The 26,418-nt window shown below is 34.4% G+C and overlaps 1 protein-coding gene across 2 annotated transcripts in view; it reads left to right on the top strand.

Moving 5' to 3' along the window:
• Positions 1–1,303: 1,303 nt before the first annotated feature.
• SEMA3A (semaphorin 3A) overlaps positions 1,304–26,418 on the top strand; it is a 220,399-nt gene continuing 195,284 nt past the window's right edge. The window contains exon 1 of one of the 2 annotated variants that reach the window (XM_021936114.2): positions 1,304–2,095. In XM_021936114.2, the coding sequence (XP_021791806.2) occupies positions 1,984–2,095 (112 nt within the window). In that variant the 5' untranslated portion in view covers positions 1,304–1,983. The remainder of the gene's footprint in view (positions 2,096–26,418) is intronic. The other variant, XM_003896385.5, reaches the window with a different exon arrangement.

The raw sequence follows: 26,418 nt of genomic DNA, 5'->3' as shown, positions 1-26,418 counted from the left end.
TAAAATCAACATTATTTTTGGATTTTATTTTCTCAACAATACTGGCTGATCAATAGGCTTGCGGAAACTGACAAATACAATAAGATCTGTTTGATGAGTCAATCTAGTGAAGTAGAGATAATTCCTCCTCCCTTTTCCCCATTCTCCCCCTCTTTAAATCCTCCTGGTCCTCTTCCTCCTTCTCCACCTACATTCACACAAGCCACACATTCAAAGACAGAGAAAGAGAGAGAGAGAGAGCGCGCTGTGCTTTCTCTGTTGGTCTGTAGACATTAAGTAATGAAAGCTGTAGTGACAATGCTTAGATCATTTTCTTAAGAATACTAAGCCACTTTCAGTAGGTGTTTATGTTTTTAATTGTGAGACTCACTCTCTCCCTTCAATCAAGAAGTTTCCATACTATTGAAGTTGAGTCTCTGGATTCCAAGTGCTGTATCTGGAGGTGGGGGGTGGGGAGCGGTGGTAGGAGAGGGTAGGGCAGAATCAGTTGGGGAATAAAGGAGAGAAAGTTCTGTTCTGTTAACTTTTTTGTACATCCCCTAAAGATTCCTATAAAAATATCAGCTTTGAGTAAAACTGAACCAAAAATAAGAGAGAAAACTGAGAGGCCACAGACAACTACTTGTTTCAGAAGGAAGAACTAATGGTGTTCGTATGACTGCCTGAACACATGCCTATGCGAACCACAGAAAATTTAGTAACCCTTCAGCAGCTCATGAAGACACAGAGATATTCTTTTAATGTTACTCCTTGACACTCAGCAGGGACTTTTGTGAACTTTGTCATCTTCCGCTGCCCTTTAAACCAAAACTAGGGAAGTGTCTTTAATTAATGAGATGTGATGCATTAAAAATGTTAGCCAGAGCATTCCAGAAGCTGGAAAACCATAGATGTTTTTAAATTCTGAGTATCCTTTTGAGAATCCCCCGTTGTAATTTATAATTCTCAGAGGACCTATATTTGTCTTGAACTGATTGTTGGAATGGGCTTTACTAGGAATGTCTTCCCTGAAATTGCAGTGGGACAGAGGAAGGGGGTGGTTGAGCCCAGGGGGTTTGTTGGGAGGCGGGAATGATCTCTAACAAGGCTTTAAAACCTTCAGTGGTTAAAGTTGTATTGATGAGGATATATAGACACACACACACACACACACACGCACAAAATGCACTAGTTCAACAGGATTGTATAATGAGTATGAATTGTAAATTTTGTAGGTAGCAGAATTCAGATTTTTTAAATCAAAATTGCACCCAAAAATGGCTATAAAACAACGCTTGCCTTGGGAAGTAAATTTATAGCTACATGCCTTTCACAGGCACGCCGGAGGGTTCTGCTCCCGGCTCTAATCTCTACGAGATGTTTTTTGCATGTGTTGTGTGACAGGAGGGAAGGGGAGTGGGTTGAGCTCGCCTGTTCTCCCATTGTCAGCCAGTCTAGTGAGTGTTGGGGAAACCTGTCTGTGGGATCTTGTGTCATCTCCCCCTACATGCGTACAGGAAAAGTCCGCGCTGCTCACGGTTTCTCTCTCTCTCTCTCTCTCTCTCTCTCTCTCTCTCTCTCTCTCTCTTTCCCTTTCATTCTGCTTCCCCGGAGCTGAATGAAGCAGGGAGCAGGATTAGAGTCTGCCACTGGCTATCAGAGGAGCTTAGATAAAAGGAACTGCTTCTTAAGCACCACTGCAGCAGACCTTGTTAATTTTTTTTTTTTTTTTCTTTCCACACAACAGTTGTGCCTCATTATCCGGTGCCTGCTTCGGATTTTTTTTTTTTTTTTCTTTTTGGAGGGTTTGAAGTTTCTGTGCTTCAGTGACTGTTACAGAAGAAGAGGTGTTAGTGTTGCCATGAGGTCTTGATTGTCTGCATTTATGAATGAAACTGACCTAAATCACCTGTTACCTCCAGTTTCCAGATTGTTTGAACTTCTCTGGCCGCACAATACAGGAAGGAAGACTAAAGAAGCAAAGGGACCTACAGCGTCTGCAGCATGGGCTGGTTAACTAGGATTGTCTGTCTTTTCTGGGGAGTATTACTTACAGCAAGAGCAAACTATCAAAATGGGAAGAATAATGTGCCAAGGCTGAAATTATCCTACAAAGGTAAATCTTATTTTTCTTTTATTTGGTTATCTTTGTAATAACCGCCCCCCTTAATTCCTTGAACTCCCTCCCAACCCCAAATCATCAAACCTTTAGTTTAACCCGGTAAACCTATGTGATTATGTGTATCTTTCTTTGATGCTTTAAACCCTTTTTGTAAAAAGCATGTCTTCTGTTTGATATATGACAATTTAAATGCAAACAAAGAACATTTAATCACATTTGCCGAAAAGAGCTGTATGCCTGGTACACGCTGATCTGTATATCTTATTATCCCATCTTATGCCTGTTAATTTTTCTGACTTTAATTCTATTAAAATATTTTCTTAAAAATAGAAATGCAAAAATGGTCTCTTTGTAGACGTGCATGCCTTACCTATAATTACTATGATGAATTGCATTTTCTTAGTTTTAGACACGAAATGGTTAATCGTCATCATGAATATTCAGTTTGTTCAAATCTGACAATCAGATGCTTAACATAAGCAGTAGATCATGGTTTGCCAAGAGAACATAAACTGGATGGAACAGACTAGTTTTTCCACAGCGTGTTATGATTGTACAAAAGACTGTATTTGACTAATTATGTAAAGCTAAAGTCTTTGAAATATTATGTTATTTAATTCTATATGTACTTCAATAAGAACTGCAGATGCATTACTGTCTACTTGCATAGGTAGTTGTGTAAACTTCTCTTTTAAAAACTATAAATTTAAGAGAGAAAAAAGAGCTTTATCATTAGTGCTTTATTTGGTTACAATTTAATGTATGTGTTTATTGTAATGAGGATTTTTAATATTTGTTCTACATTTACTTAGATAGATCTTATAGATAGATGATGTGTAAAGTAATGCTAAAGTAGATCCCAAAATGATATACATAAATTTAATCGCAGTAAATCTTTCTATAACTCAGGTATTATTAAAATGGAGTTAAAGATTAAACTGCTTTAACTCAAGTAGTTTTACTCCCTAAGGTGTTGATTTCTTATGATTCTCAGATTTCTAAAATTGGGAGTGGAGCAGTGAGAAGCTCTAATTAAGCTTAGTTTTTAGCTTATAAGTTAAAAGAAAAATTATTGAAGGTATTTGTAGAGATGTCTGTCTACTCTACCTTGCCCTTATGCCAGAAAACATATTACTTAATTCTCATATGATGGGGAACATCTTTTTCTGAATGCCCTAGTGTGAATGAGGATCTCAAATCAGAAAGAGAGATGTAATTTTCACACTTTGAATTAGAAAATTAAACACCTAGTAATGTGTTTGTTTGGACTTAGTGCTCGTTAGATAAAATTCATTGAATTAGAATATTTATTTACTTTTTGGTGTAATGTTTTCCTGAGTATCAAGTTGGGAATAGAGACTTAAACATCAACAAACAGAAGTGCAATTTTACTTATGTAAGTTTTAAAAAATCATATAGCATTAATTATTTAATTAATTTAGTAACTGTCTTTAAATTATCTCCATAGTATATGATATTATGGTGTCTGTGTTTTTATCAGTTTTGCTTTCTGTTTTCACTCCTTGACAAGATGACATCAAATAAGTCTAAGTTGATGGTCCACTTTATCCAAGTTTATGTTCCCTATGAGTAAGTTTTACATGCAACTTTAGTTCTCAAAGATGTGACTGGCTATTTGTAATACTTTTGGTTTAACAGCTTAAAATCATGAAATATATTTTAAAAATCTAGGTTTGAATATATCTAAATGCGAAATACACTTTGAAAGAAAATAAAAATAGGGAATTAAACTTTTTTATTTGGCAAGAATTTTATTTCCATGGTAATAGGTTACTCTCCATGATAGAGGAGGCACTTGTTCTTGCTGTACGTTAAAAAGACTGCATTTAATTTGAATATCCTTTGTTGTGCACATATGCTTTAAACCTGCCTGATGAAGCAAGCAGTATTTATTAGCAAGGTGTATATGTTTGATACTGTCTTTATAAGCCTTGTTTTAGTGGTGGCACCCATTAGAATTATTCTGCTTTCCTTTAAGTAAAAACTGCTCTACAGCTACATAACAATTCCACTGATACACCTAGAGCTTAATAATTTGCTAAAATAAACTGTGAAATGAACAACAGCAAGAAGAATAAAAGGAATGGCCCGGGGAATCTTTTTTTCTGTTATTTTATTAATCTGTCATTACCTTTTTTCTCTACATGTACATTTGTTTGGCCAAAGCAAGTATGTGGTAGCCAATTGCCAGTACTTTGTTTCTAAAGTACAATAGAGATTTTTTTTTAAGCTACTTCTTGTTTCTCCTTAATTAGATGTCAAACACAGTTAAAACATCCACTGCATTGCCCTTAAAAATATTCCAGCATGATTCATGAAGAGTTAAATCCCTGCCAACCTTAATTTCCCATGGTCACTTGTTTTCAAAGATCCACCATTAACTCTGTCATTGCTCAGGTTGCCAAGATGAAGTTTCAGGCAATCACTGTGCTTAGTTTCTACTTGTCATTTTTGCCTGGTAGGAGATGAAAGAGACTTGATATGTTAAAAAGAAGTAAAAACAGGAAGGTGGCTTTTGTAGCGGGTGTACATATCTAATAAGATACCTCTTTACTTTCTAGGAAAAAGGAATTGAATAGATGTGTTCAGGACCATCTGGAGAAGTGATAATATTAGAAAAATGGGGTATGCTGGCTTTTCCTCTGCACCAATCTGATTTAGAATCCTTATGGGGGAAGAAAATGTGAGAACTCTGTAAATCTCAGCAGTTACATGGAAATTATCCTTAAGAAACATTTACTCAGAAATACTTTTGTCATCTTTAAATATATGTAATATAGCTAAATGATAAAATCCTTCTTTTAAAAAGTGGTCCATGCATAAGTGTTTATTTCTTCTACAAAACTAGTCAAATTTCACTTTTCTCATGAAATACAGGAAAATTATATAATCTTCCACTTGGGATATGTGATACAATGAAGTCTTCAGAAAAACCTGCATGAATCACAAGAAAATAATTAGGGTTTGGGTTTTAAACAAATGACAAATGTTCCATCATCCAATGTAATGGGCTATTCCAGGACACTGTGTGCTTCAGTTTTGGTAGAAATCAAAGACACATGCATGTCTCAATGTGATGGTGATCCTGTGAATCCAAAGGTTAAATCAATGATTTTAACCTTAACTTCACAGGAAGGACTTAGTAAATAGAACTTTAAAAAGTGGTAGACATTCTGAAGGCTTCCTTTTTTCTATTTTCTAAAGTTTTGTGGTTTTTTTTCCAGTCAAGGTGTTATTATAAGAATGACGTTATCAATTAAATAAAAATTCTCAGGTATATTTGTGACAAGAGAAAATCATTTTATTTAGTTAAAATTTCTGAAGTAAAATTTGCAAAAGTTCTTTACCTTTTGTTCAATAAATTACAATTAGTTCAAAAGTTAATTAATATGAATAATGATTTTCTAATTAAACTTTTTGTCTTTCCTTTAAGATTTTCTTTACCTTCACCAGAGCAGTATTTGTGTGTGTGTGTGTGTGTTTGTGTGTGTGTGTATACACCAATACATTTATGTGTACACATAGGTATACATATACATATATTTCAATACATAGGAAATATAACTTCATTTTATAATTTTATAATTCAGAAAATAAATTCATTTTATAATTGTGAAAATAACCTCAGCAATCTACAAGTTGTGAATCACAATACAATTCTTCATAAATAAAATTATCGGTTTAAAATGACATTGATATTTTAAATTATATATACCTGCGTGTATATATAAAAAATAATAGAGGGGGTATTGTCTTTTGTGTCCCATGAAAAGTTTTCACGGATGTCTTGAACATTCACATAACAGTATAAGATAGAGTTAGTCTTACCCTAAAAATCTCCTCACAGCTAAAATGAAATATTTTTAGGAAAGAGATGTGAGAGTTGGGGGGGAAGACACACCCACACACTCACATACATACGTACACACATGCATAGAGCGATGAAGTTATCAATTATTTGCAATGACTTTTCTCAAATACTCACTGTATATTTGTCACCAGGATTTTGGAGGACCTTTTCTTCGCAAATTCTATTAACCTTATAAATCATATTTTGATTCTGAAATCTTGAATTTAAACACACTGAAAACTAGAACTTTTTATTCATCTATACAACAAGTATACCCTGGCAAAATAATGTAAAATGAACATAAAATAAAACAGTCACACGTCTTGTGATACAATGCTGGTCAGATCAGATGAGGGCTAATACAAATCTCCAATTTGTGGATACTCTGCTTAAAGCTGCCAACCTGATTGACCTTTGAAAGAATTTATACAGTGTAGACTTTAGCAATCAATAAAATAAGAAAATAACTGAGACTGCAACACAAATTCATGTAAGCCTCTAACTCACCAGCTTTAACAATGATATTCAGTCATTAACAGCTTAAATAAATATGGATACTCAATAGATAATTTTCCCGATTCTAACTTTTTAGGGTTTAGGGTTTATTTCTCTTCATATGAGTGATTTCTAGAGTTCTACGATTGTCAGTGACATGAAATACATAGTTTGCTAAAATATTAGCAAACTAAACAGATATATTCATCTGCAATATCTAATTTTCCTTTATTTTCTGATTTTAATTATTATATAAATCATATATTATAATTTGGGGTCAATTATACTTCTGTAGTAAAGATTTAACGTATCTCAAGGATCTTTCAAGAGTAAGTTTAATTAGAATTAATTAATATGATTGCATATGTACCTAGTAATAAAAATTAATGTTAAATTGTTGTTATGGAGGATATTATGCTCAATGTGAATATATAATTATATAGGGCATTAAATTTTCTATCATGTTTTCAGGTTTGCATTTTAAGAAACTTGTATTTTAAAGTTATTATGAATTTTAAGTTGTCTGTAAGAAATTGTGTGGTTTAACTTATCCCAATTTTTCTCATTTTAACTCCAGTGACACACCTTTGTATCATAGCTCCAAAAGTCAAAATACCACACCTTCACAAGCTTTGAAGAATTTCAAAATCTAAAGTCAGGATTATTCTGAATAACGTTTAACTTGAATTTTTACAAAATCTTCCAAAATGATCAATACTAATATAAATTTTGAATTGATCATTATCCAACAACTTTTATTTACAAAGTCATGATATTACAGAGTTACATATTAATCGACTAAAATATTGCTCTTGTCAAACCTTTGTGAAAAAGTAATATGTGATAAATAATTCATTGCTGCTAAGTTATAGAGGCAAACTCTCCAACACTCATGACAGTATGGAAATAAGTTTTGGACATGTAGTGAAGGTTTATTTTAAAAAGACCAACAGTTGTAAACATACATTAGAACAGGTGTGAATCTTGGGATGGCTTTTACCTCTCATGATTTCTAAGGTACTATATAAAGGAATTATCATGATTTGCAGTTCTATGCTTCCACTAATAGGTGGCACTAGCAATTTGTGACAACTCTTTCATTAATTTGGAAATGGGCAGGCTACTAGGGTAAATATGCACAGAATAAGGTGTGCAGACCAAGTTCAGAAAAATTGGTGTAATAGTCATGAAATATAACATTCACAAAAAGAAGCATTAGTTAAAATGAAATTTGCTAAAGATATTGATGTGCTATTTGCATGCATTTATTTGTACATTTTGATCCTGAAAAACTAAAATTTCTAAGTAAAAAGCAAATACATATATTTTAACTTAAATAAGACTTGATATGTGAAATTAATCTGTAAAAAGTAAAAGAAAATAGTGAATGAAACAATGGTACTAAACAATTAGAATGATGGAAGCAGAGATTCATGTGCCTGTATATATTAAATATTATATATTATATGATGTGTGCTTACAAGAATGAAGTAGCCTGCCTGTGGCCCATTATTACAACCGTTTATGATTGGAGAGTAGGTAGTTGAAAAGGTAAAATAATGTTAAGAAAATTGCATTTGGTATGTTTTTAAAAGACTGACTCCTTTTAATTTGTAGGTTCTTTAACATAGTTATCTTAATTAAACATATAGAAGAATCAATAAATTCTGTCTGACACAAATAAGTATGAATGTCTCCAGCTACTATCTCCCACTATTGCCAAGACATAAACATCAGTATAAATAGGCAATCCACACACTATTTCCAAACAGTAACAAAGCTGGAGTCTGTCAAACCCAGGATAAGAAAATATACAATTTATACTTGAATTGGGGAATGAAGATAAGCAAAAATAAAATTCTGTTGATAAATACGAAGAATAGTTTGGTCTTAGTAGTTTTTACAAGCTTAGGGTAAAACTTAAAGGAACCACACATTTTAAGGAATCTTGTCATCTCCTGAATGAGTCATTAAACCTGCATTTCTAGGTTTCCCTTACTTGGAGAAATGTGGCGTGGGAAACTATGTTGACCAAAACTTACAGTAACTTAAAGTGTTGCAGCAATCATAAACATGTCTTTAGATAAAATATAACATGACCCACTTGAGGCTTCATCAGCAAGCCAAATGAAGCTTCATTCTATTGAATACGTCAATTGACTCAGTCTGTGAAACTACTTACGTGAATCATCTTCTTGTACCAGATTCTAAGGTTCTTAAGGCTGGATATGTATTATTTTTCATCTTTATATTCTCAATGGCTAGCACGGAATTATTCATTGTTGAATGATTTTGTGCTTTATTTGGCACACCTTTTAAAAATTAACAAATAATATGTCTGTTAATAAAACAAAATTATTTCTGGAGATAATAACAATGAAAATTTATAATAAATCAATACATTATGAAAGAATTGTGCATTATAATATACAATAGAGAAAGTAAGTTTAGTGTTAGGTGCCAGGGCAGGAGGATATCAGTCAAGGCATTTAAGAGTGCACAAAGGACTGTGAGGACTGTGAGAGTAAGACTATCTCCATAAACAGTATCTCCTGCTGAACCAGGCCTATTCCAGAACTGAATCAGAAAGTATCCAGGTCATATTTGGTAGTCTGCAGCTAAGGGATGGGAAACGTACAATAAATACATTGGAAGGCTCTAGGAATCAGGAACCAGGTTGAGGAATTATTGCTTTCCTTTGGATAAAAACCCTGATTTTCCTTATCTTCTTATCAGATCACAATATATACAGCCAGAAAAGAAAGTGAGGTTTCTACTCTAAAACCCAGTAGTAGCTAAAGATAAGTGAAAGCATCCCCTTCTCAGTCTCATTGTATCTGGATGTTTGTGTAGATCAAATCAGTTCTACCAAATCAAGTTGTAAGTGTAATCCTTGAGTAATTTCAATTCTTCTTTTTCATTGTCCATACTTTTAGGAGAATCCAGACATGGCTCTCTGACAGCTTGCTGAGATTTAGCAATTCAGAGCCTTTCTTGCTTCCCCTCCTACACTTGTCAAGAGCAACAGTTGTTCATTGCTCCCTGAGCTACATCTCCAAGTCATCCTTTTTCTTCCCTTGGCCTTGCGTTCCACAGCCTCAGAGTATGATCCACTTCCATCCTCAGACTTGCTCAAGAGAGTAGATATGATAGGAAACACCATGGAAATCTTTGCTGAAGTGTGAATATGAAAAATATATGTTGAATTATTTGTTTAAGATACTGATTGACAGGGTGGGAGAGGATAGTAGGCTAATTTCCTCAGGCCACTTATATATAGATCTGTAGATTGGTATTTAAAATAAAATGAACTTAAAATGTTCCTTGGAAAATTCTTTATATATATATGTATACATATATATAGTCATTGTGACATGGTAGAAATATTGCCAGGAAAGGACAATGGGACAACTACTAATAGCACTATTATTACGTACAAATCATAGTTACTAAGCGGTACTGAAAAATGATTGATACGTAATCCAAACTCTTAGAAATATATTTGGGCATTGCTAAAACAAAGTTGTTTATACCTGAGGTCAAATCAAACTGTCAAAGTGCTTATGAATCTTCATAATATGGGTCAGAAATTTTGTTTTGTTTTAACCTTCAAATTTGAATTTCAAGAGAATAAATGCTATTTTGTTGTTACTATCCTTTAAGAATTAGCTTAAATGAAAGTATGTTTTCATAAGTTCTGCAAACTTTATTTACAAAAGCACCATTACTAATTATTTCTTACTTGTGTTTTATGTGTAAAATAGACACATAAAGCCACATAACTCATCTGTCAGATTCCTTTATGAATAGATTCTTGGATAAATAAAGTTAATATAGTAGAATTTTTGAGAAAGGTGATACCACATCTACCTAAAGATTTTAGGGTGGCTTTTAAAAATAGGACACAAAGGAGGTGGGCCTTGAATGATAGGAGAAATATGAGAAGGTAAAAGTAGAGAAGAATGGTAACTACTGTATCAGAAACTATTTCTTTGTGATTTGATTTTATTTTTAGGAAAACAGCAATATATTTAAAAAAATTTATATAACTTAGAGCTGCAGCATAGCAGGCTAGGAACTTCATAGAATTGATACGTGCTTGTCTATGTTTGACTGACAGTGAGATCAGGAGGGACAAGTGACACATACTTGTGAGGACCTTCTAGAGTGGTCAGTCGGTTGGACTTCTCTATTTCTTTTTTGGAATTTATCTATAAAATACAGAAGCAAAGTTATTTCTAACCAAAGGGAAAAAGAAAAGAATGTTGATTTTGATTATCTGATGTAGAAAACACTTTTATTATCAGTTTTTAAAGCTATAACATAAAATGATTTATAATGATGGTTTCTTTATGTTTTTTGAATTAACTCTTATTATTTCTGCTTTCCTTATTATTTCTTTCTTTCTTTATTCTTTTTTTTTTTTTTTTTTTTTTTCCTGCCAGAGTTTCTCTCTTGTCACCCAGGCTGCAGTGCAATGGAATGATCTCTGCTCACTGCAACCTCCGCCTCCCAGGTTTAAGTGATTCTCTTGCCTCAGTCTCCTGAGTAGCTGGGATTATGGGCATGTACCACCATTCCTGTCTAATTTTGTAATATTTTTTATTTTTTTATTTTATTTTATTTTTTTTAGTAGAGACAGTGTTTCACCATGTTGGCCAGGCTGGTCTCGAACTCCTGACCTCAGGTGATCTGCCCACCTCGGTCTCCCAAAGTGCTAGGATTACAGGCATGAGTCACCGCACCCAGCCCCTTACTATTTCTTTAATTCAACAGGTTGTGAATAAAGTATTCACAACAAGTCTGGGAATATTTGATAATATGTATTAGATAATGTTGTAGGTTCATGGTACCTGGCAACACAGAAAAAAAGTCACTTCTGAAATTTTGTTCAAAAGAGTATAATTCCTAGTACTTGAATAATTGTATATTGATAAAGAAATAAATTAATTCATGGGTTTATATTTAGTGTATGTGTGTGTTTGTGTATATCCATAATACACAAGTACAAGAAAAGTCATATACTGTTATTTTTCTAATTTTTTTTTTTTTACATTTAATTGGGAATTACTGAAATTAAAACACCAATTATTAGAGCACAAGAATAAAGGATCTGGACGCAGATCTTGAGAGACAGTCTCTCCCTTTGCTTTGTGTCAGGTCTTAAGCAGTTCGTGATTGGCTGTGATCTGTCATTTGTGGTTGACCTTCCCAGGGCACGTTCCATTGTTCAATGTTGCTGTCTAACCAAGTTCTCTGCTCTTTTCTGGGCACTGCTACTTTAAAAAGTTACCAAGAGTCTCCTTTCTGCCACCCTTCCACTAATCCTCCTCATTAGATTGGCTCTGGACCTTAGTGCTTGTCTTGCCTCTGAAGGCGTGCACGTAATGCTTCTATTCGTTTTTTCCACCTCCAGGGTGGAGATTATGCTCGTTGCAGGGTCTGATCAGCACACAGATTCCCCCAATATGATAGCCTTCTATCTTTCCAGGTTTGAAATATATCGGAAAAAAAACAGTATTTCTCCCCGCACCCACGCCCCCACCTTTTTATCTGGTAGTACTTCAATCTTTATCTTTTGACTTCTCCAAATAAATCTCATTTACGGCTATCCTTTCAAAAACAAAATCCTGTTAATTCTCTTTTTGGGGTATGGGAAAACTTTCCAAGCCTCAAAAATGAAACCTTTTGTTTTTAGCAGATCAATCTCAAGCTAGGCTCTCCCACACTGGCCCAGAGCTACAGTTTCTTACTTCCACCACATGATCCCCATGTTCAATGGAGTCTCAGACTTCTTTTACTTCCCAGGGTGCCTAGTCAGTACAGAATTAAGGTTTCCTTTGCACATTCTAGTATACAGACCTCCTCTCTGTCACTTAAGCCCTTCTTCCAGACAACTATTTAAGATCTAACATAACAAAATGAGACCAAATGATTTTAAAAAATACATTCTGATGCCTGTGAAATTACTTAGCAAGGCAGATCAATGTCTGCTTTGCCCATTTGTGGTTCATCGGACCTAAATTAATACTTATCCAAGATTGGCCTTTCTCTTTAGCTGTCAAGTAGGGAAAAACTATCTCCTCTGTGACAATACTTCTGTTCACAACTATATAAACATCAGCACATTAATACTGACAGAATCTGTTTAGTCTATTTTAAGCAGATTCCATGTAAGGAAGTGAAATTAGTGATGGTATAGTAATTTATCTCTTTCATACAAATCTCAGTCTATAATACTGAGCTGTACCACACATAACACACACTATGGACACTTTCACACAAATGAATGCTCTCTTGTTCATATCATACCACATATTTTATACCATTTAGTGTTCTTTATAGAAGGAGATCATGGCTGAATGTCTATTGTGCCAGAGTTATTGCCTTTTCATATTTCAAAACAGGTAAAATTTTACTTTCTTGGAACGTCCAAATGATAGTATATATTAAATTTTAAAATATGTTTGATAATATGCACTATTATTACTTACTATGGAATGATAGGTCATACTCTGCTCATAGTATCCAAGTACCTACTTGTTGGCTTATTGAAAATTAATTTAGGTCTGATGAAGCACGAGTGGGCAAAGCGGACACTGATCCACCTTGCCAAGTAATTTCACAGGTGTCAGAAAGTACTTTTTCATATTTTCAATTTAAAATTTCATATAATCAAATTAAAAATATATTTGGTAATATGCATTGTCATTACTTATTATTGAATGATAGATCATACTCTGCTTATAGTATCCAAGTACCTACTTGTTGGCCTATTGAAAATTAATGGAGTTTTCATACATAGCTACTGAAACAAATTTCACAAGGACAGGAAGAACCTTAGAGTGACAAAAATATTGAATAGACTGACACTTTCTAGGTGTGGGGACTGCAGCATGTTATTTTCTTTTTCAGCTTCAGTTTCCTCTTTCTTAATATGGGGAGAATAGCTACCACTTAGAAGCTGTTACAGAGACAATGTAAATAACGAATGTAGGGTGCCCAACCAGTGCTTGATACATAGAAGATATTCATTAACTATTAATTACTTGAGGCAGATTAGTAATGCCTAGGATTTGGATTACAATGTTTTGCTCCCTTGTAGTGGTTTACTTGTGTGTATTCTCTAGCTGTTACTTGCTTTGGAGATTATATTAAAAGTAATAACGAAAACTAAATTACAAATATTATACGTGTAGTGTGTGTCTTTCAAAGAAATGTAGCGTAATACCATGAATGTCTTAAAACATGAAATTTGTCAATAGCTGCTAGTCAATTAAGACACGAGGAAGCTTTGTAAAATGGTAATGTTTCAAGTAAACAATTGATGAGAAAACCTGAGTCTAACATTAGGATTTTCAGTCTTTCACCTACATTTAGGTGAAGCTAAATGTCTTAACTGTAGACCTATTGCTTAACACAGTTTTAAGTGTGTTAAGCATAAATTCAATGTAATTTGTGTAATTGTTTTCAGTGTAATTTCATTGGAGTCATATGAGTGTGTACATGAAGTTAATGATGAGGATGAAAGGAGACCTAATTATTAGTTTTTCTGGATCTGAGTACCTACTGAACCAGGCTGAGCAAGGAAGCACCTGTTTCTTCAGGAAAGGGTTGGCTGCATCTCAGACTGTAAGTTCCAGTTTATGTTTTCAACATGAACTGAAGTCAGTCATTTAATATTCAGTAAAAATGACCAGGAAATGACTAGTTTTATTTGCTTCTGTACTTACAACATATCCTCTAAAATGGCGTAATGGTTGCCTTGAATATTATTTTGTTATGACTTGGTCCATGAAGACACAACATCCTTCATGACAACTTAAGGAGTATTGAATCCACATAGGAATTATTTAATATGTCTCTAAGTCTGAATGAAACCTTGTAGATATAAAGTCTGAGTCTAGCTGACTAATTCTGTGAACCACCTGTGATCGCAAATAACCCATTTGCAGGAAAGAGGATATTCAGTCACTCAAGAAAATAAACTTGCAGTCTGAATCTAGTAAATAGAATGAAGAACATGTTGAGAGCAACTTAAAGGGGCTTTTGTCTAACAGAAGACACTTGGAAGCCAGACTCAGAAATCTAGACGTCATTAGAAAAGGAGGTGATACTAACCACAGTCAGATTTTATAGAGTTTTTCTGGAAGACAGAAATTCTTTTAGAAAACACTTATGCACCAACCTAAGTTTCTGAGGCACTCTAGACAAAGATGAATTTTATTTCATTGTGGCTTTAGCTGTACTACAATGCTCATAAACTATTTTACCTTATGCCAGACATGTGGAAGCAATCAGTGTATGTAAATGATATGTGAAGGTGAGGTATAGTTTTAGCTTAAAAACTTAGACTGTCTGTGGTTATAAATTATAACCACATCACAAAGAACAAGTTTTTAAAAATAGCAACTTAAATGTAAAAATAATCAGTGATGAATTTGTAAAACTACTAGTGTTTTCTTAGTAAAGTCCAATAAATGTAAATTATAGTTCTACTTTGTGCTGTTACATTACTTTTACGATACAGTATTCAAAGACAAATATTTTTTTCCTTAAGTAATTGTTAAAATGTAAGTAGCTGTAGTTAGACATAATTATGTCAGTCTATCTCTGAAAAACTACTTTTGCCAAGAGTAGCATTTTAGACTGACTACAGTTAACTTTCATTTTAAAAAAGTCCCCTTCTTTTCCTGTTAGCATGATATCAATTTTTTCCTGTCATATACTCTTTCTACTCATATATATATATGTGTAGTATATATATACAGAGAGATAGATATGATAAAAATAAATGATAAAATATTTTTATCATCTGCTATATGTAAACCCAGATATTAAAACAACACAAATTCAAAGTACTGTTACTAGACATCATGCACACATATATAAAATTTGAGGTGGGAAAGAAAAAGGGGCAAAAGAAAAGAAATCACAGACAAATATTTAACCATTACCTTATCAACTTTTCAAGGGAAGAAAAAGCATGAGGTCATATTTTGTTAGACTGAAATCAAGTGTATTGTACTCCCAATTTTCTCATAAAAACTAGAAATAAATTGCTTATTTTAACATATTTACTTAAGGGAACCAATAAGTGAATCATTATAATGAATATCTAGATAAAACTGACAGTATTTCAACAAAGGAAATAGCCTTCACATCTTGAGTCAACATGCGTCCTTCATTTAGTAAACTGGGACCTGTGAGAAACTGGGACAGAGATAAAAGACAGTCTTTGTACAGAAAGACCTTCAATCTTCAAAATAGCTTGGATTACTTAGGATTTAGTGTATCATCAAGTTAATTTATTTTTCTTTATTTTTATTTTTATTTATTGTTTATTATTTATTTATTTATTTATTTTTGAGATGGAGTCTCGCTCTGTTGCCCAGGTTGGAGTGCAGTGGCACAATCTCGGCTCACTGCAATCTCAGCCTCCCAGGTTAAGCGATTCTCTTACCTCAGCCTCCCAAGTAGCTGGGATTACTGGCGTGTGCCACCACACCCAGCTAATTTTTGTATTTTTAGTAGAGATGGAATTTCACCATGATGGCCAGGTTAGTCTCAAACTCCCATCCTCAGTTGATCCACCTGCCTTGGCCTCCCAAAGTTCTGGGATTACAAGTATAAGCCACCACACCCAGCCTCGTCAGGTGAATCTTTTAAAAACTACAAAATTTTCAAGAATCAAATTAATTCTATAGTCTACTAGATAAATGCCAATTGCCATTTGGAGTTCATTTCATGCAGCAATGGTAGAGGGAAGGCAGGTGAAAGAGAATGACCAGGAATAGAACAGCTAAGCAGAGATGCACTGACTAAACATACTAGATATGAAAATTGCCAGAAGAGAGAAAACTCAAATATGTGAGTGTTTGTATGTTGTTGTTGTTGTTGTTACAATTTGGTATAGGGTTCTGGGGTAACTCTGATCACTCTTGATGTTTGTCTTCATAATATTACACTCTTGCTTCTATACTTACTGTTCTCTTTCTCATCTAGAAAAACGTTCTTTTAAAACTTTTAAATCCATTTCAAATGAACAAAGATTTATTAAGTATGATTGTGCAGCAATCATTGTAATAATTACTAGGAGTAGAAAGACATAGGATTAGCCTCTCTTTTTAAGACCTCACAGCATAGTGCTGGAGAAAATACACCACACAATGACAAAGCAAATTGGTCTGTAATTCAGATGTAAAACAAATGCTATAAAGTTCAGAAGTGACAATGATTTGTTAATTATTCTAAGATATGCTATTGAGTATGGGGAAAATACGTTTTATAGGGGGAGAAAATTAAGCTGAACTTATATAGGATGAGAAAAGTTTTGCAAGGAAAACACGGAGAAGGGCTTTCTAGTAGAAGCACACTGTCTGGAGACTTGAGGCATTAATGTATACTGTGTATCTGAGAAACAGCCAATTAATTTAACCTCATATGGAATGGAGTGGCAGATAATAAGACAATGGGAGCCAGTTTTGAAATTCCAAGTATGTCAGTGATCAATGACTCTGTATAATCTTTGATCATTCTTCTAATAAGTACTAATATAATAGTCAAGGTGGTGCAATATTAATTATGGAATATGTATAGGAAAGTATGATACACTCTGCACCAAAGAGCCTACATTTAATGGGAAAGGTAGGCAAGTATGTCAAAACACACATTATGGGGAAGATGTGTGATATATCCCAATAAAGAACTGTGAGTGTTGAGAGAATTTGATATCACAGTGGGTCAAGAAATCAGGAAAGTTTTTATGGGAGAAGTATTTGAAGTAGGAATCAAAGAACCGTTTGGCAGGCATGGAGGGGTGGGAAAGAATGGAGAACATTCTAGCTGAAGGAAGTAGAATGAATAAAAAGCAAGAGAGAAAGTGTCAACAGCATCTGATTAAATGTTCAGTATTTTACTTTGCCAAGACTTTTGTAAGAAAATTGTATCAGATAAGTTCAGGTGCTAATTGAATAACCATGGGCAAGTAACTTCTATAAGCAAACAAAGGACATGACAAAAGAGGTAGTCAGTAATTGTTCCCTCTTTCACTTTAGTTTCCAATGGAAATAATTAAATAATTTATAAAATCGCAATAGTTATTATATTTAATTTATATATTTGGGTACATTAGCAAGGCACTAAGAACTACAGTGTAGTTGGAATCAGTATAGTAATTAACAGCTTGGGTTTAGGAATCAGAGAGATTTGAACTCAAGTCTGACACTAATTTTCTGTGTGACCTTGGATAATATAGCCCACTAAAATTTAATATTTATTTGTAAGATAGGGATAATAATAAAAGATCTACCTCTTTTGGATTGTTGTGTAGATTACATGAGACTTGGACAGTGCCTGTTAAAAAATGTGTATGAATGAGACACATGGAGCACTCAGCAAAGGACTTGCCATGGTAAAGGCTTAGTGAATATTATACGTTGATAGAAAATGTAAGAATGACTCACAATATGAAGTATGAGGTCAAGTGATCAAAGTGCTGAATAGACAATAAGTGTTATAAAAAAGCAAAAGAGAGACCTTATTTACAAAGGAATTAGATAAGAGTTGTGGATTGAAGGAACAAGACAAGTAAGATAACTCAAGAGTTGAGATAATGGTGTGAGCAATTAGGTAAATACACAAGCTATGTTTGGAGAGGAAAAAGATAATATATTTGCTTTTTCCCTGCATTGTATTAACCATTCAGTTGAATAAATAATTTCATTCAGTGTGGCTACATTTGATGAATTACGTAGTAATTGTTGTGTGTGACTTTCTATTGTTCTCTTTGTCTTCTGAAAGGATTGATGAAGAGTGACTAAGCCAAGACGTATATATTAGGAGAGAGTTGAAAGAGTAACATGACAAGATATTCCAGTAGTTGCAGCTAACAATACAGATGTTAAATACAATGTTATATCCAGAATTTTATCATAACAATTAAAGGGATGGAAGTAAATCAAGTCAGAGGAATGGAATCCAGAGAAAAGAAAATATGTTGTGAGGTGCAATTGGGGAAGAGAAACTTTCCTTAAAAGTAAATCAGTTAACACTTTTGTTTCTTCTTACATCTCTTATTCATTTTAGAGAAGAAACAACTCCAACTTACAAAATTATTTACACTTTTGTAGAGGATATTTAATTGTTGGATAAAAATTACTAGTTTTTTTTCTCAATATACTTTACAAAAAGTGAGCATAATAAATATCATGCGTGGAACAAAACTTATAAAAATAATTTATCGTTATTACTGAATAACATGTTCCCATAATTTCATTACGTTTCATTTATTATTGAAGTTGTGCTTAAGAACATGTAGTTTCTTCTAGCCCAGGAAAACAGAGTGTTTTACCTTGTGTAACAATAATTGACAGAGGCTGTAGGTAAAGAACAGAGGTGATAACTTTATATTATAACCACACAGGAGAATGAAATGCATGGCCTACTGAGGTAAACCAAATACACGTAACCTATGCTTATGTTGGTTTATTATAAAGTGCCTTCTGATATTTGATAGATCAAAATACACCTCATGAGTCATACCAGCTACATACAGTAAATGTTGTATCTTTTTCTCATCCTCTCTTCTGATATAACAGTTCTAAAGGCATTTCACTGGATTATGGGTTCATTCTTTCAACTATTTTTACTTAAGTGATTCATGTAGATGCATGAGCTTTACTTGAATGCACATGCTTCATCATGTCCTTTTTACTTTTTGAAGGCGTTTTCTTAACTTGTTCCCTAGGTGTTCCTAATAACAGAAGACTATTCCAAAAGTACTGCCAAGAAACTTGACAGCACCACCGAAGTAGTCTAATTTTATGGCTCAGGGCTAGACATTGTTATGCAACAGTGAAAGAAGGGTTAGATGGTAGCATTTTTCCAGTTTCCATAGTCAGTTATCTTCACTACTGAAATTGCATGTTGCACACCCTAAACTTTAGCGCATTCTATTAGGAAAAATGACTAGACTGAATTGTTGGAATTATTTACTTTTGTCAAAGTCATTGCTTCCACATCACAAACTAGCATTGTCAGAGTGGCTTGGAAATGTGATTGAACAGGGAATGTCAGGAATTGCTCCCTTTCAGGTCCAAAAGTTGAATTAAATGCTTAAAAAATGTGTTTACATTCTTAAACACCACTCTTGAGTCTTAGATGTTAAACTATTCACTTGATCTACAAGTACTGATCCTTTAAACTATTATCCTTGGGTTTTTTGAGCCACTGTTCCAGACTCATAGGCATTAATCTGGCACCCTAGTGATGTTCCATACCATCTTTCATAAATAAATATGCTCATACATCTTAGAAGATAATAAATACTTTTTGATAGGTTTACATCAAACTCATCGTATGTTTTCCATTAAATTCAAGGAAAATGAACCATTTGTGGGAGAAATCCCAACAGAAAACATATTTACACCGCTCTGATCTTTATTCCAGTCTGGATACTAATATTTTGGCTTGCTGGTCCTTTTCTTTAAAGTTCTTACTATTTATACTAATTGGGACCTTCACTTAAATTGCTTTGGCAATTTACAGCATACCACAGACTAGCCTAGTAATGTACATTTTGTACCAAGATTTCTGTCAACTGAAATGGGAGAACTGCATCCTAAACAATTTATAAACCCCAGGAAACAAGATTATTGTATTATTGAAAAGGGAAGACACTAAATAGAAATAATTGTTCTTAAGGAAGATAAGCATTGAACATTTTAATTCAGAATTTGCATATTTAGGCCATAGCATACTAACAATTGCCCATGTCAAATAAAGTGATAGGAGTGCTGTGAAAATTTAATGCTTGTTAGTGTTGGTGAATCACTGTGACCATAAATAAAAAGTGCTATAAAACTTCAGAGCATTCTTTTGTGGGGCAAGGAAGGTTCACAGAGTCTGCTCCTGTACCTACTTCCAGACGTTTAGGATTCATGTACCCAGCTTTTAATAGTACATATCTACAACTGATGTACTATTTATCAGTTTGTTTTATTCAAAATAATGGATGCGATAACAGAGAAAAGAAAAAAAAAATAAGGTTGCTATAGGTTTCCAACTGAAACATTTGTCAGCTGTCATTTAGATAACAAAAACCATTTGTCTGTTTCATACTCTACCTTCCAGACATCCAGATGACTCTGAAAGAAGGAAATGGAACTTGTTTACAAGAAAATTCCCCTTTCCAACCCTAGAACCAGTGTCTTAAATGATACAGACTACTGATTACTACTTGCTGTATACCTCCTGTGGTGAACCCTACAAGGGAAGCTGACACTCAGGATGCCCTATGGGACTAGGTAACACAGCCAGGTGCCAGCTGGAGATCAGTCTTTCCTAATGTTCATACATACTGCATTTTGAAGTAAAGTTAAGACATCCTATAAGTATAGACATCCTATAAGTATAGACATCCTATAAGCCAATATATTTAATGTTAATTAAAAAATATAATTCATATGTTTGTGTTACAGTAAATAATGGTGATATTAAAAATAATATTAATAATTCCCATTTAATGGATATTCATTTTTGGCCAGAAACAATTCTATAAATTTATGTAAATTATCCCATGTAATCATCATGGCAAATCCAGACAGTAGGCATTTTCTGTCATTTTACAGATAAGGAAACCAGGGCTCAAAGTAGAACAAGCAGTAGGAAAAAGCTAGAATCTCCATGTCTTTTGGACACCAAGCCTCTTACTTTTAATCACTGCTCTGGCTGAAGATCTATGATTCCAGACAACTCACTTGCCACTATAAAGCCTGCCACCAGATGCAGCTTATTTGTCACTTGCCACCCACTGATGGGGTTTCAATATAAGCCTGCAAGCAATTGATTTATTATAGTCTCTGCGGTCAAATCTCAGTGCTAATGTTAAGCTTTATTAGCAACTGCTCCCCAGCGCTACCATCACCGACTCAGCTCCACCCTGGATCATCATGCATTAGATTCTCATAAGGAGCGTGCAACCTAGGTCTCTCTCATGTGCAGTTCACAATAGCGTTCTCGCTCCTATGAGAATCTAATGCCCCCGCTGATCTGACAGGAGGCGGAACTCAGGCGGTAATGCTTGCTCGCCTGCTGCTCACTTCCTGCTGTGCGGCCCAGTTCCCAGTTGACCATGGGCTGGTACCCATCTGTGGCAGGGAGGTTAGGAAGCCGTGCTCTACCACTTGGTGTATGGCACTATGGGGTAGAGGAGTAGAAACCTTGAGTCATGCTGGGTTTCTCCATTATGTAGAAATGTATTCGATTGCTAATGAAATACATCTTTCTAAAAAGTAAAACAACAATTTTTGTATTTTTTTTTTTTTTCTTTGAAACAGTTTCACTCTTGTTGCCCAGGCTGGAGTGCAATGGCGCGATCTCGGCTCACCGCAACCTCCACCTCCCGGGTTCAAGCGATTCTCCTCTCTCAGCCTCCCGACTAGCTGAGATTACAGGCATGTGCCACCACGCCTGGCTAATTTTTTGTATCTTTTTAGTCGAGGTGAGGTTTCACCATGTGGGCCAGGCTGGTCTTGAAATCTTGACCTCAGGTGTTTCACCCACCTCGGCCTCCCAAAGTGCTGGGATTACAGACGTGAGCCACCGCGCCCAGCCAAGACTTTTATAGATAATTCAGAGGGTTCAATAGAAGATTTTTACTGTTTTTAATGATTAGGAAAGATACTTTAAAAATTATATGACAAAAGACAGGCCCACAAGAGAGAAACTTGGAGCATACATAATAAGTGAAATATTAAATAATAACTATGCTTTTGCTTCAAAAAGTTATTGCTTCCTACTGTACTTTTCCTCTGAAAATACGGTCATAAAGTGGTGGGAGAAACAAAAACTTACCCTTTACCTTGTGGGCAGGAACACAAGATAATTTAGAATTCTGTCATTGAATGGATTAATATTTTCCCAAAACTTTCCCAAGTACATATCTCAGAAACAAAAATCTCAGGTTAAGTGACCTGTAATAAGTCAGGAAAATAAATTTATGTTTTTTCTAGAACTTCAATATTTTCCAAAACAAAAGTAAAACAATAGATTAACTGAGAGGTTGGTAAATCATAGTCTGTGGGCTAAATCCGGGCTGCTGCCTGTTTTCAGACAGCATACAAGCTAAGAAGAGTTTTTACACTTTTAAGTGGCTGAAAGCAGGCCGGCTGCGGGGGCTCACACCTGTAATCCCAGCACTTTGGGGGGCCAAGGCAGGCAGATCACTAGGTCAGCAGATCGAGACCATCCTGGCAAACATGGTGAAACCCTGTCTCTACTTGGAAAAAAAAAAAAAAAAATTAGCCGGACGTGGTGGCGGTTGCCTGCAGTCCCAGCTACTCGGGAGTCTGAGGCAGGAGAATGGGGTGAACCCAGGAGGCGGAGCTTGCAGTGAGCCGAGATCGTGCCACTGCACTCCATACTGGGTGACAGAGCAAGACTCCGTCTCAAAAAAGAAAAAAGAAAAAAAAAAAAAAAAAAAAAAGTGGCTGAAAGCAAAATCAAAAGAATATTTTGTGACATGAAAATGATATGAAATTCAAACTTCAGTTCCATAAATAAAGCTTCCAATTTTGTCAATAAAAGATGTAGGGCACTGTGTTCCCTCTTGCTATATATAATACACAATATTTTCAGTGTTGCCTCTTGACCTGGAGTGTCAAAAATATTTATTATATATATGTGGTCCTTAGAAAAAGTGTGCATATGCCGGGCGTGGTGGCTCACGCCTGTAATCCCAGCACTTTGGGAGGCCGAGGTGGGTGGATCACAAGGTCAGGTTCGAGACCAGCCAGACCAACATGGTGAAACACCATCTCTGCTAAAAATATAAAAATTAGCTGGGCGTGGTGGCGGGTACCTGTAATCCCAGCGAACCCAGGAGGTGGAGGTTGCAGTGAGCCGAGATCGGGCCTGGGCAGTGAGCCTGGGCGACAGAGCGACGTCTCGAAAGGAACGGGACGGAAAGGAAAGGACAAGGAAAGGACAAGGAAAGGACAAGGAAAGGGACAGGGACAAGGACAGGACAGGACAGGACAGGAAAGGAAAGGAAAGGAAAGGACAGGACAGGAAAGGAAAGGAAAGGAAAGGAAAGGAAAGGAAAGGAAAGGAAAGGAAAGGAAAAGTAAGCCTATGGCTAACTAAATGACACTGGAAAATGACTGAGCTTTTCATTTTGCTCTTTTAGAGAGCAAAGGTCTATTTAATACCAATGACTAAAATCCTAGAGATGTATGAAATGAATATATCAATCTACTCACAAATTATAGACAAATTCTGATTTGAAACTTAAAAAGAAATTGGGATTTGAAAAAAGTAGAGTGAATTCTTACTTTTGATTTTGAGGAAGCTTTCTTCTGCTACCACTTGAACATAAAAGTTAATGGCTGTTGTTTCTCTTTTTGACCATTATTTGAAGCAGCCTGATATGGTTTGAATTGTTATTCTCATGATACAACAAATGCAAAAGACTTAAAATAATTAGGCTTCCATTTAAGCAGAATAAAATATAATTTTTAGTAAAAAAAAATTAAAATATTTAGCATTAAAATAATTTGTTCCTCCCTTAATATGTTTTTTAATCAAAGCAATTCAAGTATGAGAATTATAATTTCTTGATTAATATTTTTACATTTGCATCATCTTAGGTTTTACAAGTCTTACATGAAACTACCACTAAGCCATTTAAGATATTATTTATCGAAACTTATATGAAAAAACATTTAAATTGATACTGTCTATAGAAACTTAATTTGCATATTATTCTAAATTGAGACCTTTATGTTATTATTTTGAAATAGATTAATTTTTTAGTGATTTTGTTTATTTGAAGGTAGAACATTTTCCAATCTTTGTCAGGGCAAAGGTGTTAATTCACATATTTACAGGTAATTAACATATATTCAGAAGCTTCACCTATTTCTAAGTGTTGTAAGTTCCTCAGATTTGAACACTGAAATTGTGAATGAAGAAGTGCAAATCTTTCTCCACTCTCCAACCCAAAGAGGGAAATACAATTTATTGTTTTCATTAATCTAACTGCACAAAGCAACCTTCCTACTTTGTATGATGTCATATTTTAACACTGGTTCATCACAACATGAAACTTAAATGTATGTTCATTTTGTTTAAAATATTATGTTGCTTCAGAAATAAGCAGTATGTGTTAATTTTGTACTCTAATTGAAATAACTATTCAGGGGATTAGAGCACCATTCTTTATAATTCAGTGTGATAGTGTATTCCATCACTGGCAGCTCAATTTCTTTCTTTCACCATCTGTTCTTTCCTTCTTTTCTCTCTGCCAAAAATCGATAGAACTCCATGAGCAAAATTGAGCTGTTCCATAACCCAACCATATTGGGATTATTTTGTTCATAATACATTGACCTAGTTCTTACACGTCCAGTTTAATTAGGTAAGCCCCCTGTTTATAAAAATGCACATTTACTAAACTGTAAACATTAAATGAGTGTTATAAAAGCAGCCAAAATGTTATTGTTTCAACAGTCAAGATTTTAAGATGGCAACACTTGGCAAACATAAAGCCACACACTGTCTATTTCCAACTTGGAAATCCCTTTATGCAGCAAGAGCTTTTCATGAGGATCAATTGTACACAGCCAATAATTAAAATTTGAAATGCAAGAAAAATCTGAAAACATTCTCAGAGATTTTAATATATAATTATCTATATAAAACAAGTTAATTACTTTATTCAAAATACCCTAAAATAATTTTCAGTTGTTTTATTCAATTTGAAAACTCACTCTGTATAAAGTTTTATGCACACTATAAAATGTGCCTCATATGATTGTTGCAAATATAAATATAGCAAATAACAGATAACATTTGCAATAACATTTTCTGAATAAACCAAATAAAGTATTTGCTAAAGTGTAGAGTTATTAGCATAAAAAGCACCAGTGAAAAAGACTCAAATCTCATTTACAAAATCACTGCCATGTGGAATCAAGCACCTTGAGAAACTGCAGTAGTTGCACATCATGTACATTTTAATTTTGTGTATTACAAAAGTAACTTTTACTTTCTAAATGAAACGTTAAGGTTTTTAAAAATAAAAATATTGAAAAAATATAAAGCAATGCATGTTTAAAATTTTTTATCTTTACAAGATAATGAGTCATCGTAACTGAGAGCTCCAGGCTGTGTTCATCTTCCATAACTTACATCAGGACTATTCTAACAAAGTTATTTTCACCTGAAGTATCATTCATCTTTGCAAACTGAAAACTGAAATTGCAGTGTTCTTGGTGACACTTAATATTTGTCATTTCCTTTCTTTTCATTTTTCTTATTAAAATTTTTACTTCTCTTGCTAGAATTCTCAGTTTATGAGGGCACCTTATTTTTAAATAAATGTAGACTAGAAGAGGAGCTTTGGGTTTTAATATTTGTTAAGTATGAAGCTATTTAATGAGAAGACTAATATCCTTTCTATTAAAAAATTGTGAAGATTTATGCAAAGGAATTGTAACCAGTTATGGTCATTTGTAACAAATAGCGTCTTATTTTTTAAATTAACTTTATTATGTGCCTTAATAAGTTAATCTCATTGCAGTTTGTAATTGCATTATTTAATCTTACTTCCAAAGAAAGCATCTTTCTTTTTGTGATTAATTGCAGACTATCTATGGTGATCTAACAACAAAGAAATTTTTTTTTTTTTTTTTTTTTTTTTTTTTTTTTTTTTTTTGAGACAGAGTCTCACTCTCTCACCCAGGCTGGAGGACAGTGGCCTGATCTCGGCCCACTGCAAGCTCCACCTCCTGGGTTCAAGCAATTCTCCTGCCTCAGCCTCCCAAGTAGCTGGGACTACAGGCGCCCACCGCCATGCCAGGCTAAAAGTTTTGTATTTTTCGTAGAGAAGGGGTTTCACCGTATTAGCCAGGATGGTCTCAATCTCCTGACCTCGTGATCCACCCGCCTC

This window comes from Papio anubis, chromosome 4 (assembly GCF_008728515.1).
Source record: "Papio anubis isolate 15944 chromosome 4, Panubis1.0, whole genome shotgun sequence".
Classification (NCBI taxonomy): domain Eukaryota; kingdom Metazoa; phylum Chordata; class Mammalia; order Primates; family Cercopithecidae; genus Papio; species Papio anubis.
The sequence above is the reverse complement of the archived record's forward strand: the minus strand, read 5'-3'. Positions and strand labels throughout refer to the sequence as shown.